Raw genomic sequence first — 17,482 nt, 5'->3', positions numbered from 1 at the left:
AATTATGTTAGGATACTCAGAACGCTCTAAAGGCTACAGAGTATACAACACAGAAACCAAAATTATGGAAGAATCAATTCATGTCAGATTTGATGATAAGCTTGACCCTGAAAAGTCAAAGCTAGTTGAAGATTTTGCAGATTTAGAAATCACCCTTGCAGGTTCTGATAAAGCTCCAGAAGCAACTGTCACTCAGAACTCTGAAGAAATTAAATCCCCAGAAATCCCAAAGAAAGTTAAAAGTCGTATCAACGTATCTGAAGATTTGATTCTGGGAAACAAGGACGAACCTGTTAGAACCAGATCTACCTTCAGGACTTCTGAAGAGACTCCTCTGGGACTAGTGTCTCTGATTGAGCCTACGTCCTGTGATGAAGCACTTCAAGATAACGATTGGGTTTCAGCCATGCAAGAAGAATTAGATCAATTCACAAAGAATGATGTCTGGGATCTTGTTCCAAAGCCCAGAGGCACTCACGTCATTGGAACCAGATGGGTATTCAGAAACAAGCTGAATGAGAAAGGAGAAGTCGTCAGAAACAAAGCTCGACTGGTAGCTCAAGGTTATAGTCAACAAGAAGGTATTGATTATAATGAAACGTTTGCTCCAGTCGCAAGGTTAGAATCTATTCGTCTTCTTGTATCTTTTGCTATTAACCATTCTATTAAATTATATCAAATGGATGTCAAGAGTGCATTCCTTAATGGTTATATATCAGAAGAAGTGTATGTCAACCAACCTCCAGGTTTTGAAAATCCAAACTTTCCAGAACATGTTTTTAAACTTAAAAAATCTTTATATGGACTTAAACAAGCTCCCAGAGCTTGGTATGAACATTTAAGCAATTTTCTTCTGGAACACAATTTTATCAGAGGGAAAGTTGACTCCACACTTTTCTGTAAGAACCTTAACAATGATCTCATGATATGCCAGATATACGTTGATGACATTATTTTTGGTTCAGTTAACGCCTCTGTTTGTCAAGAATTCTCTAAGTTAATGTAGGCAGAATTTGAAATGAGTCTAATGCAAGAACTAAAGTTCTTTCTGGGAATTCAAATTAACCAAACTTCAGAAGTTACATATGTTCATCAAAGCAAATATATTAAAGATGTTCTGAAGAAATTTGACATGGCTAACTGCAACTCTGCAAAAACTCCAATGCATCCAACATGCATTCTTGAAAAAGAAGAAGTAAGCTCAAAGGTTGTCAGAAGCTCTATCGAGGTATGATAGGCTCTCTTCTCTATCTGACTGCTACTCGTCCTGATATTCTCTTTAGTGTCTGTCTCTGTGCCAGATTCCAATCAGATCCTAGAGAATCTCATTTAACAACAGTTAAGAGAATTCTTAAGTATCTGAAAGGAACTCCTAACCTGGGCCTGATGTATAAGAAAACATCAGAGTATAGACTTTCTGGTTACTGTGATGCAGATTATGCAGGAGATAGACTAGAACGAAAAAGCACATCTGGAAATTGCCAGCTTCTGGGAAACAATCTAATCTCCTGGGCTAGCAAAAGACAGTCAACTATCGCTCTATCAACTGCAGAAACAGAATATATCTCAGCATCACTGTGCACAACTCAGATGCTCTGGATGAAGCATCAGTTAGAAGATCTGCAAATTTTTGAGAGTAACATTCCTATCTTCTGTGATAATACTGCTGCCATTTGTCTAAGTAAGAATCCCATTCTACATTCCAGAGCTAAACACATTGAAATAAAACATCATTTTATCAGAGACTATGTTCAGAAAGGGATAGTAACATTGAAGTTCATTGATACAGATCATCAATGGGCAGATATCTTTACTAAGCCTCTAGCTGAAGATAGATTTCTTTTTATCTTAAAAAACCTGAACATTCAAAATTGTCCTGAATGAATTGTGCCTTTGAGAATGTAAAATGAGACTCTGATGTAAACAAATGTATTTCTACCTCTGACTCTGATACTTCTACCAGTTAAGAAAATATCTGAGTTAGAAATCTCCAGGAACCAATCCTTTGGTATTCCTGAAGATCAGATATATCAACACGTGGAGCACTTAGCGTCTAACCCTAGAACTTCTAGACAGCTGTCCAGAAGAAGATCAAGGTGAAACGTTTGAGATCTCCTCGAGCAGTGTGCGTACTGTTGGGATTAGACATTCATTAATTAGCCTTAATCATTTCTCCCCCAAGCGTGCTTACTTGAGCTTTGTGCTAACGCAATATTGTGTGTCGTTTTGCATGTGTTTTAACTTAGAGTATTTAAACACTCTTCTCACATTTCACACACTTATCACTCTCACTCACTCTAAAACCCTAAACCCTCTCTGAAGCGTCTCTCAACTACTCATCTTCATCTCCTTCTTCTTCAACTATGGATGCTCAACAACAAGAAGTTTTCAACTTCTCTCAACAAATGGAATCCACCACCACTGCCCAAACTTCAAGCATTTCAACTCCAATGGTTACAGGCGTTTCCATTACTCCAGTATACAAGGAACCCCATATCCTTGATCGTTTACCTCACATCAACCTAGCAACTCCCTTTGAGGGATTGGATGTGTTATGTGAAACACTGGTGGACTTTGACAACTTGAGAAGAAATGGAGTTGATCTTACTGAAGAACTTCGTCAACAAGGTTGGGGAAACTACTTCCAAAGGCTCTATGGCCCTGTTTACCCACTTCTCATCAAGGAGTTCTGGAGATTTGCAGATGCTGATGACCATTTCATCGTCTCCTATGTTTTGGGGGTAAAGATAGTAATTACTGAAGAGTCAATTGCTTCTTTGTTGAACATGGAGAAAGATGGAGGAAAAAGGATTTACAACATCAACCCTAGATCAAGGCGCGTTGCTGAAGTAATCAATCCAACCATCTTCAAACCCAACACTGAAGGAAATCCTTCAAAGAACAAAGAGCTGCATCAGAACCTCAGAGTGTGGCTCAAGATCATTCTGGGAACTATTCACCACCGCCCAGCATCAAATTCCTCTGATTACATCAATGCAGATCAGAAGTGCATTCTGTATTGCATTCACAAGGGTGTGAAGATCTGCCTTCCTGCGCTACTCTTCAGATACCTACGAGACTCTGTCAGGGAAACCAGAAACAACATGAAGCCCAGATCCTACATCCCTCTGGGAAGATTGTTATCTGATGTTTTCATCGAGAATGGGCTGGTAGATCATCTGGAGAAGGCCAAGCTGATGCAAGATCTGGCGATAGATACTGGAAAGCCTCTGAACGCCAGAAATCTCAAGAGTATGGGAATAATAAAGAAGATTCAAGTCAGACCCACGCTGGACACATCCTGGGATTCCTTGAAAGATCAGAGGAAGCTGCCTCATGGTCTTGCTAGGTTCTACAAGAATGAACCCAGAGATGCGGTTGCTATCTATCTTCAGCGTCTGCTGGATGAAGGTGTTGACATCTCTGACTTCAGCCTCGACGATTGTCTAGATTCAGAAGAAGACTTCGTCAGATACAAGAGAGGTCTCTCTGAAAAGAAGATAACATCACAGGCAAAGAAGGCAAGACTTGGATAATCTTCTGGAAGCAGATCTCCAGCTCCTCTGCAAATTTCTACTGGTACGTCTGTTCCTCCTATTTCCTCTGAACCTCTGATGGTTTCCTCTACTCCTTCCTCTAATCCTCTCCCAACACCACCCATTTATACAACCTCTGAAATCCCACCTTCAACCACCAGAACCCCAGAACCTCGACCCAAATTTAATCTTGCCCATACAACACTACCCTTATCTGAAGCTGAAGAACTGAACCAAACCATTTCCTCTTCATCTTCAGCCCCAGAATCACCCCCATACCTTCAAATCTCCTCTGACCAAGAATACTCTGACCCTGACTCCCCAACCTTAGCCCAAATTCAGGCTCAAAACCTTGCTTCACAAACAACCAACATTACTTCTGAAGACCAACCCTCTGAAACTCAACCCTCTGACCTCCACACCTCTGATATCACCCCTCCAAACACCTCCGCTGAACCTGAACCTGAAGTTGAAACTGAACCATTAGACTTAAACCCTCTTTACGCTTCACCCCAAAGATCTGAACCTCAACCTGAAGCAGAATCTGAACCTCTCACATTAAATCTCAGCCCTCAAACATCTCCACCTCATACCTCTGAATCTGACCTTTCTATACCTACCCTTGAGGAAGCCATCATGCTGGTCGCAGGGGCTTCAGTACAAAAGGTCAAGTCTCTGACCACTAACTCTGAAGTCAGTGATGATCCTGACTCTGTAAGGACACACTGGAACAGAGTCATTGGCTAGATGACTTCTGAGGCTTTTAGACTGAAGAACATCTCTGAACAAGTCAGAAATGGCTACATCAGAGATGCTGAGGCAAGACTTCAGGAAAGACTTGCAAGAGAAGCTGAAGCCAGAAGGCTGGAAGAAGAGAGATTAGCAAGAGAAGCTGAAGAAGAGGCTAGAAGACTGGAGGAAGAAAGAGCAAGAGAAGCTGAAATTCTAAGGATAAAGGAAGCTGAAGCACAAGCTGCTGCTGAAGCTGAAGCGCTGGCTGCTGCTGAAGCACAGCAGACTCTGACTCAGGGGGAGTCTTCTTCTTCTGTTATCCCTATGGTTCTCCAGACGCTGAAAGAACTTAAGCAAGATCAGAATGAACTCCGTGCCAGAATGGACAAACAAGACACTGTCAACGACAACATTCAGAACATGCTGGCTATGTTGCTTCAGAGATTGCCTCCACCTCCCAACCCTTAGGCACTTAGGATTTTGTTGCTTTGTTTTCTTTATTTTCTGATGTTTGCTTGTTCTTTTTGCCTCTGTTGCTTTTTATCTAATACAATGTTTTTCTCTTCAATTTTTTTTTTTGCTATGTCTTTTTGATTCTGACAAAAAGGGGGAGAAGTCATTAATAGCTCTGATGAAAATATTGTCTAAATACCTTAAGCATTCTGCAACATATTTTTCTTAAAAATAAATTTATCTAACCTGGACTTAAGAAATTGCAGAAGGTATCAAGAAACCTCTTTACTTAGAAGCTCTGGTAAGAACTTCTGAACTCCCTAGCACTATCTCAGGGGGAGCTCTTGTCTATCTGATCTAATATTATTCATATTTCATCTGCTAATTAAGTTTGTTTTGTCATCATCAAAAAGGGGGAGATTGTAAGAACAAAAATTGTTCTACAACAGATTCCTTGATTTTGATGATAACAAAGGATGAAACCAAAAATGGCACCCTAACGAAAAGTTTCTAAGTGTGCAGGGTTCTAAAGAAAGAAGGAAGAGATCTGATGATGTCATCAGATACAAAACCAGATCAGATACAAATTATCAGAAGATAAGAAGCATCTGAAGTAGAAACACGTTCAAGAAAGTCTAACTCTGAGCAAAACAGCAAAATATCAGAAGCATCTGAACAAGAAGTACGCTCTAGAAGTTCTGATTCTGAACAACAGTATGTCAAACTTCAGAAGTTATCAGCGCTATCTGAAGAATCTATCAGAACTCAAAAGAGATCAACATCAGAAGCAAGACTCCAAGATTCTCAGATACACGAAGACTCTGATCATGGAAATACTAATGATGAAAGAGTAACGTTAAAGTCAAGTAAAGGATTGCAAATGGATTTCCTAATACAGAAAGAGACGTTAATCTCCAATTTCAATAAAGAAGGTACTATATGTGGTAAGTAGTCATTTCAAGGAGAGAAAGTTATCCTGGCAGAAGCTATTTATGTTATGGCGTAAATTCATTTTATTACTCATCAGTTTCAACTACTACCTCACTGATATATAAAATGGGCTGCAATCAACATTGAACACGCACAAGCAAAAAATTATACTGAAACATCAACGCTCAAGAAAACACTCTTGCTCTCTAAATCTTCACGAAGCTTTTGCTTATAACGTGAATCACTTTTGTTCTTACTATTGTAATATTTGCTTTCTTAGAAGCACTCTAGATTACATAAATCTTTTATCTATTGTTTGTTTATTTCCTCAAGTGACTCTGTGTAGTCTGTATACTTGAGAGGACTAAGAGATCTTTCTCTTAGACGTTGTTTGTAATCAATCTTTCAAGATTAGTGGATTAAGTCATTGTTGAAGGCGAAATCACCTTGGCCGGGTGGACTGGAGTAGCTTTGTATTATAAGCGAACCAGTATAAAATCCTTGCGTGATTTTCATTTTGAAAAAGCGCTTATTTTCCAAACAATTCAAACCCCCCTTTCTTGTTTTTCTCACCTTCAAATTGTTGGTACACAAAGTTGAAGTTAAAGAAGATGATGGAAAATTTGTAACTAACTTTCAGATTCTGTAACAAAATGAGTTCTACTTCTAACTGAATGTAAATTCAAATATGAAATGAAACTCAAATGCAATCTAACCTCAAAAGACCATTAAATGAAATGCAACTAACTAATTGAATTTGGATTACACTTTAATAATTTTGAGGTATTTGATTCTTCTAAAATAGAATTGATTTTGCCTATAGAATTGATTATACTTGAAACTAAAATTTGTAGCTTCTGAATTTAAATTTGATTTTTACACTTAAATTTGTTATTCAACTCACATTTACATAAATATACTAAACATAAATCAATTTTACTAAAATCAATTATTTTAAAATCAATTCTAAATAATTCAATTCTATAAAAATCAATTATGTTGGTGATCAATTCAAAAGCACACTTGAAAAACTTGGAGGGAAAACAAAGGAGAAAATCATGAGGTAATTTTTTAAAATCCTTATTTTGACAGAGCCACCTGTTTCAGCAAATCTAAAATCTCAGTTGAATAAAATTAATAGAAAACTCATCCTCTTGCAAGTAGTAGACTATAAAATAATAAACCAATCAGAACCAAAAATCTCAGGTAACTGACATAAAGAAACAATAACATATTTAATAATGAAAGAGATGAAACCAAACTTTGAACATTAAAGAAATTGAAGACCAATGAATAAGATCCTCACATTACAATGGTTTTGGAAGAAAAAAGTGAATGGGAAAAAAGAATGATAGGGTGAGATATTTGAAATCGGATTGGGTAAACTGGATTTAGAAAACTTAAATAGAAAACAATGAGTAAAATAGATCAAGTCCAAAACTCCACTTAAATAATGAATATAAATCTCCACCAATTACAAGTAAATCATAAAATAGGAAATCAGTTAGAACCAATTCCCTCCCACAATCAGAATCAGTATAGAGAAAAAAATAGAAAATAGAAAATGAGTCTGAAATTTAAAAACTTATACAAAACTTTTTACAGTAATAACATATAAATTTACTGAGAAAGTGAAACAATAGATATTAAACACATTCAATAAAAACAACCTAAAAATGCATATCTATGTAAGAAATAAAAACTTAGAATAATAAATAAGAGAATAAAAACATAATAACACAATCAACTTATACTATGAAGATATCAGTGGAAATATTTTAAAAATTAAGTTTTTTTAAAATGACATCCATATAATTTGATGGAAGATATGCTCAAAAAGAATTTACTTCCTAATATATATATAACTATAAATTTTAAAACTTAAATTTAAATTTCACTTAAAATTTAAAATACTTTTTTAAAAAAAATTGTTTGAATAAAATATTATAATTATATTATCATTATATTTTGATGTAATCAGATATTTTTGAATATAAGAAAAAGAAAATGCAAAAAACAATTTATTTTGTTATTTTTACCGAAAATAAACTCCATCTTCAAGAGAAAAAAAACACAGAAAGACAAGACACTTAACACTTGTCAGAGTAAATTCTTCCATTTCCATTCCATCGCAAAGAAAAAATGTGGCGAAGGAGCTTTACCACCACCAGCGCCACCGCATTAAAGGACAAAAAATGGGACGCATTGATTATCGGCGGCGGCCATAACGGCCTCACATCAGCAGCTTACCTCGCACGTGGCGGTCTCTCAGTTGCCGTCCTCGAGCGCCGCCACATTATCGGAGGCGCCGCCGTAACCGAGGAGCTAATTCCAGGTTTCAAGTTTTCCCGTTGCAGTTACCTCCAAAGCCTTCTCCGACCGGCAGTTATCAATGAACTCGAACTGGCAAAGCACGGGTTGAAGCTTCTGAAGAGAAATCCGTCGTCGTTTACGCCTTGTCTGGATGGACGCTACCTTCTCTTAGGACCTGATAAGGATCTCAATCACTCTCAGATTTCCAAATTCTCACAAGCTGATGCAGAAGCATATCCAAAGTCTCTATTTTGAGCTATTTTTGTGAATTTTAATTCCTATGTATTTTCATTGTTCTTAGTTCATTGATTTCATTGCTCAGATACGAGAGTCAGCTTGAGAAATTCTGTAAGTTCATGGATCTAGTTCTTGATTCGTCTCCACCTGAGTCTTTACAGCATAAATCATCTCTTAATGAGCAACTGAAGAATAAATTACAGAATTCAGTATTTTGGGCTACTTGTTTGCGGCATGCAGCCTCCATGGGGCAAAAAGATATGGTGTAAGTGTTTGTTCTCTGTTAATTGGTATTGCTGTTAATACTTATACTGAAACAGTTACTTTTAATTTAAAATTATGAATTTCAGCAGCAAACAATCTACATTATATCTTATTTGGCAGGGAATTCATGGACCTTTTGTTGTCCCCAGCTTCTAAAGTTTTGAATAACTGGTTTGAGGTAATCTTATTATGGTCTCTTAAACGCTCTAATCTAAAGTTAACTACTCATTCTCCTTTTCATTTTTCATTTCATTTAAAATTTTTGACTGTGCCTTTTAAAATAGAATGTATATCATCTTAATTTTGTTGTGGTTGCACTAAAGCCTATCTGAGTCCTAATATTGGGCTACCCATAGATAGTGCTGCAAACAGGGTTTAGGTTTCAGGAAGGCCTGTTGGTTTAGGGTTTAGGCTTCAGGAAGGCCTATTGAGAGCCCACATTGACTAGATTTATGGGCCAAAGTACCCATTATAATGACTTGAAGTAGCATTTGAAGCTGAGTTTGACCATTTCGTTCAAGACTCTAATACATTGTTGATCGTTCTATAACTTTCTACTACTACTACTACTACTACATTTGCTTAGTGGTGTATTGTTTAGCTTTGTTTGACATTATTTTTCGCAGACAGATGTTCTGAAGGCAACACTTGGAACAGATGCTGTGATAGGATCTACTGTAAGAGCGTTTTTCTCTAGTGTACAAAAGCATCATAATTTTCTTTCTTCAGAATACAACATGAATGAATTTCATCATTCTTCTTTGTACAAGGGTGCGTGTGTCCGATTTTAATAGTACTATCATCCTACTCAACAACAACCAAGCCTAAGTGGAGTTGCCTACATAGATCAAGTTATGTCATAATGTTTTATCAAAGACATTATGGTGTAATTTGATTCAGGCGGTCTACCCCAGTTAGTGGGATAAAGCTTGGTTGTTGTTGTTGGATGCCGAGTAGGATGATGGTACTATTAAAATTGAATCGACAATGTTTCAACTTTCATCGCACATATATATAGTAATTTTAAATATATAATGCAGGCCAGTATCCACACCCCTGGAAGTGGTTATGTTCTGCTACATCATGTAATGGGAGAAACTGATGGAGAGCGTGGAGTTTGGTCGTATGTATCTCTGCTGCTAGGTTATATTTATAACGTGCATAATGAGAATGGAATAATGTTATTTGCCAAATATATTATTCCCATGCAACCGTAATTTGAAATAAAATTTTAAAGTACTTTTAGTGCATGTTACATCAATATTGATTCTGGAAATTGAAGCACTGACACTGGTGTATGGCAACTTCACAAAAGACAAGATAACACATTAGTGGCAAATGAACTCATTTGGTTTTAGAAGGTATGAAGGCACCAATATCATTTTTCCTGGCATTTGTTAAACAAGAAGTTACCTTTCATGTTTGCATTTTATTATGAACAATAAACATAGTAGCTCGATTAAGTATTGCAACATCTTCGGCATTGCAAATTACTGGTGGTCTGCTAAAACCTCCACCCCAATATGGAATTTTTGCTTTTCTTTTACTTCTTCATTGTTGAATGGAATTTTCCTTCACCTACACTACTTCTGTCCATTTCTTTTGTACATGTATTCTACAAAGAAACGCTTACAATACATTACCCGTAAACATTGCATGCATATAAACACTAGCGGACAAATCCATTCATTTTTTTAGAAAAATAGTTTCACTGACATTTCTATGTGAAGAGAATATTCTCAAATAACTTCTGACCAATGTTTCTTAATTTACTGTTTAGGCATTTAACAATTACTAGTAACTAGCTATCCTTTGATTATAGCTTTATATTATACTATTCATTCAAGGGAATCAACTTGATTCACAGCATGCCATTATTCCATGTAGATATGTTGAAGGTGGAATGGGTTCAATATCCAAGGCCATTGCTAGTGCTGCTGTCACAGCTGGAGCACATGTTGCGACAAATGTTGAGGTATGTCATAAAGAATCTCTATTAGTTTTCAAATTAACTCCAAGTCCCAAGAAGTACTAAGCAAAAGGTTTAGAATTAACATACTCCCTCCGTCCCTCCGTTCTACAATGAGTTATCCATTTGGAATAAAAGAGTGTCTCAAAATAAATAATCCATTTTAATTTTTAATACATCTTTTCCAATTTTATCCTTTAATTAATATTACTTTTATCATTCACAATGCACGATAAGAGTACTTTAATAAAAATATCATTCTCTCTTTTTCATTTTTTTTAATCGGTGTGAAATGGTCAACTAGATCATTATGGAATGAAGGGAGAACTTGCTAATTTACTAATAAACTAGTGTTTGCCTTAAAAAAAAGCTGTCACATTCTGAGTAGTCTCTGATATTTTAGTAGCTTGGATCTTAACTTCAACCAGAAAATAGTAAAAGATATGTCAAGGGTAGTCTAAGTTAGGGGTTGGCAAAAATATAGATAACCAAACTATATTAAACTTATCCAATTAAATGTTTAATGGAGTGAACTATTTAATTTAAACAATTCTAATTCAGTTTAAAATCGATTCAAAATCAATTTCTTTTTATAAATTGCTTTAATTATATGAAATAATTTCTCACAAAAAAGAAAAGAAAACAATGTAGAGTGAAAATAAAAAAATTCTGAAAATAATAAAACAATTTTTATCACGAATAATTTTTAAAAATATTTTCTTTTGAAATTTATTTTTTTCAAAAAAATAAAAATTTAGAGAAAAAAATCTTATAATAAAAAAAATTGAAAATTGTTTTCTTTATGAAAATAAAAAAAAATTTATTCCAGAAAATAAAAAACATAATTTCTATTTAAAAAAGAAGTTTATTCCAGAAAATAAAAAATATACTTGTTTTTGAAATAAAAGGTTTTGATTCTAAAAAAAAAGAAGTTTCCAATTTTTTTTTTTAAATGTTGAAGAAAAGTATTTTTTATTTTGAAAATTTTAAAAAATATTTAATACCAAAAATTTTAAAAACAAATTGAAAATAAAAGAAAAATTTATTCCGAAAAATAAAAAAAAAACAAAAGAGTGATAAGACAATAAATGTTTCTTCGGGAGTAGTCAATAGCGGCACTATCCCGCCATAGCGGAGCGGAGCAGAGACTGACCGGTATGGGAAGAGCCTTAGCGGTGCAGAATAGTATAGCGGCTGCTATAGGGTAAATAGCGATATAGCATAGCAGAGCAGTTTCCATCACAGAGCGGTTTCTGGCCAGCTATTCTTTTTCCCCTCTAAAAAACCGAAATTATCCCTTAAATTTACAACGTTCTAAGAAAAATTTGGATTTTTTTAATCAAACTTGAGTTTTGAGAGTCAGCTTTAATCTTCCTTCATAGTCCTTTATGCACTTCAAGAGTCATGCGTGCTTTGATTTATGAATATTTCATGTGTTGAGTTATTTGTTTAATTTTAATGTTTATAATTATTATATGTAATTTGACCAAAAAATTATCAAATAGAGCGATCATCCCGCTTTTGGGGTCGCTATCCGAGAATGACTACACTGGTTTCTTTTCATCATCTGTGACTTCCACCTACCCACCCTTTTTTTGTTATATTTTCTGCTGAGACTCTAACCACCTGTGATAACTTTGTATTCTTATAGGTGTCTCAATTGTTGATAAAAAACTCTAGCACTGTCAATGGGGTTAGTGTTGTTTGATTTCACTCAATCAATTGGGATTTTTGAAGTGAATCATTACAATTAAAGTCTGGAGAGATGGCTTACATATAGGTGATTCTGGCTGATGGTACCGAAGTGCATGCTTCAGTTGTCCTGTCTAATGCAACACCTTATAAAACTTTCATGGTAAAATTCTCAAACTAGCTGCAAATAGAAATTTCCCAGGTACCTGTATTTTGTTTTAATTTATAGCATGTTATTACGAACCAGGAATTAGCGCCCAACAATGTCTTCCCTGATGATTATTTTCGGGCAATTAAGCACTCTGACTACAGCTCTGTAAGTTAAGCTACTAATTTATTTTCCTCAGTTTTTTCCTTTTCTAATACCCTCAATATCTACGCCATGTCACTTAATTAAAAACAATAGGTAAGATTATAATATATAGACAGTGCTTATATTTCATTGTCTGTCAATGAGGAAGAATGTCTGGAAATCATCCATGGGAAAATAACATCTCCACCATAAACTTCAATATGAAACAGATGACAAACCTGGGATAATGATCGGCTTGTGCATGCCAGTCTACAGTCCACCAAGCGTCAAGCTTGATAAGGTGTAGAAGTTTGCTTCTCATCAGATCGGCTTGTGCATGCCAGTCCACAGTCCACCAAGCGTCCAGCCTGATAAGGCTTAGATGTTTGCTTCTCATCAGATTGGATTGTGCATGCCAGTCCACACTCCACCAAGTGTCAAGCCTGATAAGGCCTAGACGTTTGTTTCTCATCAGATCGGCTTGTGCATGCCAGTCCAGGACATAATTTGAGAACATCTCATTTCCCACCCATTAATTGGTTAATATCTTGTGAAACAGGCCACCACAAAAATAAATGTAGCAGTTGATAGATTGCCTCAATTTCAGTGTTGCAAATCAAATCATTCTCATGCTGGCCCCGAGCATGTTGGCACTATTCATATAGGTTCAGAGAGGTATGCTCACTGGATTCATGCTATCTAATTGTCAGAACATTTTTTATAGCATTGTTCTATATGGGCAGTTGCAGCTTGTTTAATTTCCGAACATGTCAGTTTTTCTTTGCCCTTGACTTTATTTATTTATATTTAGCATGGAGGATATTCATTCTGCATCTCATGACGCGGTGAATGGAATACCATCAAGAAGACCGGTCATTGAAATGACAATTCCTTCCATATTGGACAAAACTATATCTCCACCAGGTACTTGAAACTTCACATATAAGAATGTTCTGATATGTTCTGTTTATAAAAGGGAATTTAGTTACTTTGCTTTCAATGCATTTGCAACATTTGCTCTGATTTATCGTTTAACATTGTTGAAACCATTTCCTCTGATTTATCTTTTACATTGTTGAAACAAATTTGTTTTATCTTCCAAGTTCCATTAAATTTCATTAGGAGAATGGTAACAAATTCCCTTGGGGCATTGGTTAAGCAATCAAAAGAAGTTTGTATACAAAAATGTTGTGTTTATTATATTGACAAGTGTTTGACTTGTATTCTCAAGATTTTTTTTCTTTTACGTATTTCTTAACCAATGCCCTTAAAGCATTCGTTAGCTAGACCCATTTCGTCAACTAGCAACACGGCTTCCTTTTCATCACTCACCTTGTTAATCTATTTGTCAATGGCCTTTCATGCTCTTTGATATAAGTTTATAGCATCTAGTTGAAGAAATCTATTTTCTTCCCAGGTATGCATGTGATAAATCTGTTTGTGCAGTATACACCCTACAAACCAATGGATGGGGACTGGCAAGATCATGACTACAGAGTAAGTTTGTTTTGGATGTACTAGTTGCTTTACTTTTTCTTCTGTTATGCATATTTCAGTGTCCAAATTTGTTTCGTTCTTCCTTGATCATGCATTCTGTTTAGATGTATATGCTTGATGCTAAAATTACATGTTGAATGTTTTATGTTAAAGGTGCTTCATTTGATCTCATCTATCTTCATGCTCAGGAATCATTTGCACAAAAATGCTTCACATTGATTGATGAATATGCACCTGGTTTCAGCACATCAGTCATTGGTTATGACATGCTGACTCCACCAGATCTTGAAAGAGAATTCGGTTTGACAGGTAACAAAGCCATTCCCTCAGTATGAGTTGACGTTCTACTAGAAAGCACGGGTGCATTGTCAGTTCGTCACTAGTAACAATTGATTGGTTTCTTTGACAGGAGGGAATATATTTCATGGTGCTATGGGTTTGGATTCACTTTTCCTCATGCGACCTGCAAAAGGATGGTAAAATAAATTGAAGTGACCTGTGTTGGATCTGTTTCCATTTTTGGCATATATGATATAGTTGATAATTTGTTTTGTTTTATTTATTGATTTGGGACTCTAGGTCAAACTATAAGACACCACTTAAAGGTTTATACTTATGTGGAAGTGGCGCACACCCCGGCGGTGGAGTTATGGGAGCACCTGGACGCAATGCTGCCCATTTAGTTCTTCAGGATGTCAGAAAAATATGATTGGTAATTTTAGCTCTTAGCCCAAGTTGTTGACGCATACAAATGGCATGGAAAGATGTTTTTCAGTGAAATTAATATTTATATGCCAGCGCTATCTCACTAGATCTTTTTGCATTGAATTAATTGCACACGTTTGCAGATGTCGCAGCATTGTAAAAGCATATGTTTGAAAACTCGTCTTGGAAAAGCATAAGGACTTTTTTTTTTTAAGGTTATACGGATAATCACACAATAAAAGAAACTTTTTAAATCTGTTTTTCTCAAGAATATATTTATAAAAATGTCTTGAAGTTGTGCTAGATAAATTGGGAGTTGTCAAATGTTTTGGGCATATTTTTGATCTTGCCAATCGATTGATATTTCACCTAACTAATTGGGTTAGTGCAAAAAGACATCCTAAACATTTATGACAACATCTTAATAAGTGGTAATGGTTATAAATCTTCAGTTGCCTATTAAAATAAACCAAATGATTTTTTGGCCAACCAATGGATTGTTTCATGTGCCAATCGATTGAATCATCAATTTTGGCCACGGAAAATTTCTTTTTTATACCAACCTCTAGTCTATAACCTATAAATAGAGGTCATTTTTCTCATACTTTTATATCTAAAAAGGTGAGCTTTAGTTCCTCATTCTTCACTCTCTAAAATATTTCTCTTTACTTTCTCTTATTAAAATTTACCCGTAACACTTTTGAGTATCATTGTTGTAGTTATGAAAGAGGAAACTATCAAATCACACCTCTAATCATCAGATTTGACCATCAAAATTACAATTTTAGTATCTAGTTGACCACAAAGGGGGGCGGGCAATGGTATATTAGCTAATCTAACTATATAAAGGTTGGTGCGACTGCGAAAAGGTTCGAGTCTTCCTTCTACCTTGCTCCAAGATGCATTATTGCGTCTATGCAACGTTTATAAGGTCGTAAATTGGTTAAATGTTTATAAAAATAGCTTCCTAGTGGTAGCTAGCGAGAAATATTTACCTACGTATAAGGGGATGTAATTTGACACAATGAAAATATGAGAATGAAGAAAAAACGATGTTCTACTAGCATACATATTAGAACTAAAATGGATACGATTGGCAAAATGGAAAAAAAGTGTAGTATATGTTGTTTTACCGGTCATACACAGAAATGTTGTCTCAATGTTGGAACCAATTCTAGATAATAATTAATTATGTTGTTAAATTTCATGTAAACTTTGAATTTAATATACATAATAAGTTTTGGTTACAACAAAATGAACACTAATACGGTTAAAACAACAACACAAACAACAAATTAAAAGATTTATCACAGCACAATATTTAATAGCATACAACAATCAAAAGAATATCATTTGTTTCAACTATAACGACATCATATTCTTAACATCTGAATTTCATGATTGTCATCCACAATAGATAGGTACGAAACATGTCGATCTATTATTCTTACTCTTTCACCATCATTAAGCTCATCACTTAACCAAAAGTTCTTTAGATTGTGATTTTTAGTTTGAATATCATTTAAATGTAATTTTAGTTTGCATGATTTTTTTAATCAACAATATCCAAAATAGATTAAAATAAAAAGGAACTATACAAAAGATTGGGGTTACATAGAGCATAGAGCATAACCCAGTACAAATAAAATAATAAGGCAAATATGAGTTAGAGAGAGATATCCATACATCACATACACAAAAAAAAAAGTGATATATGAATTGACAATCTAGCTAACTCAGATTTTGAATATGACAAAAATAACTCCACCGTCAATATAGTAATGAATTTATTAACTAAAACTTAGTCACAAATTAATCACCACAGAATGAAATAGAGCAAGGGAAAACAAAGCCACAAACGTGTTTGTAATCGCATGACCCAAACACGTTGAGAAAGAGTCATTGTTTATGGCCGAGTGTCATCCGCAAAGCTTCCAACCTTCACAATTTGATTAGAGAGAGATAGAACAAAGTGTTTATATAGAGATAAAATAAGAGGTAAATATGTGTTCAAATTATATTTGTACGAATTTTAAATAATAATAAAAAATAATTCTTTTCAAAATTAAATAAATTTTAATTCGAAATTATTCTCAAAATGTCAACAAATTTATTAAGATGAGACAAAGATCAACTTAAATTGTTAATAAATATGATGAGTAGGTTAACTAATATTTGTTAGTTAAGTTAAATGAGTATAATATGTTGGTCCATATTACAATCCTTGACGACAAATTATTTAATTTATGTATTAATATAAATAAATTATTGATGTTTAGTAAAATTAGTTTATTTGGTAGGTGTGTAGGGACATCAGATGTATGAAGATTAGTTCAATCTCACATCTTACTTATTCATTTTTAAAAAGGTGAATTTTAACGATAAAAAAAATAAAAATAAATTAAATTATTAATTATCAACAAATTTAGTTGTTAATAAATATAATATATGAAAAATTAATTATTAAAAATATGATGCTTTATTGATCATTCCATGTGTCCTATCTTGCCTATGTTATATTTATTAGTTATATTTTGTTTTGCAGAATAAATATATTTTAGTTGAGGATTTAATAATGAAAAGGAAGTGTAATGACCTCAGTTGCAAATTCACGTGTCCTATCTTGTTTATTGTCCTTGATTTGGACTCTATTGATGCCATATTTTAGGATGTAGGAAAAAGTCATATCTAAGATGAGTTCTTTATTTTATTTTAGATGAGTTCTTTGTTTTGTCCTCGATCATATCTATGTTTCTACAATCCGAAAATACATTTCTTATTTGACTTTTGATCTCGAGTGCTCTAAAATTGAAAAAAAAAACATTCAGCCCTACTTTGAAAAAAATTAAATGGGTTTCACAC

At 34.6% G+C, this 17,482-nt stretch overlaps 1 protein-coding gene across 1 annotated transcript; it reads left to right on the top strand.

Annotated features, from left to right (window-relative positions):
• The first annotated feature begins 7,695 nt into the window (after positions 1–7,695).
• On the top strand, positions 7,696–14,726 carry LOC127074573 (uncharacterized). Its single transcript, XM_051015898.1, has 15 exons — positions 7,696–8,206; positions 8,287–8,466; positions 8,586–8,643; positions 9,092–9,142; positions 9,506–9,588; positions 10,353–10,440; positions 12,086–12,127; positions 12,215–12,289; positions 12,374–12,442; positions 12,978–13,093; positions 13,230–13,342; positions 13,836–13,915; positions 14,104–14,224; positions 14,325–14,391; positions 14,495–14,726. The coding sequence occupies exons 1-15, from the start codon at positions 7,794–7,796 to the stop codon at positions 14,622–14,624; spliced, it is 1,686 nt and encodes a 561-aa protein (XP_050871855.1). The 5' UTR covers positions 7,696–7,793; the 3' UTR covers positions 14,625–14,726.
• The last annotated feature ends 2,756 nt before the right edge of the window (positions 14,727–17,482 follow it).

The sequence above is a fragment of the Lathyrus oleraceus genome, chromosome 4, assembly GCF_024323335.1.
Source record: "Lathyrus oleraceus cultivar Zhongwan6 chromosome 4, CAAS_Psat_ZW6_1.0, whole genome shotgun sequence".
NCBI classification, from domain to species: Eukaryota; Viridiplantae; Streptophyta; class Magnoliopsida; order Fabales; family Fabaceae; genus Lathyrus; species Lathyrus oleraceus.
This window is presented reverse-complemented; position numbering and strand designations above follow the sequence as displayed.

Excerpts from the sequence above, each read along its gene's own strand:
- LOC127074573 (XM_051015898.1), top strand. The coding sequence starts at position 7,794 with ATGTGGCGAAGGAGCTTTACCACCACCAGCGCCACCGCATTAAAGGAC. Across the intron at positions 9,143-9,505 it reads ATGCTGTGATAGGATCTACT|GCCAGTATCCACACCCCTGG; the intron begins GTAAGAGCGTTT and ends TATATAATGCAG. Across the intron at positions 12,443-12,977 it reads AGCACTCTGACTACAGCTCT|GCCACCACAAAAATAAATGT; the intron begins GTAAGTTAAGCT and ends CTTGTGAAACAG.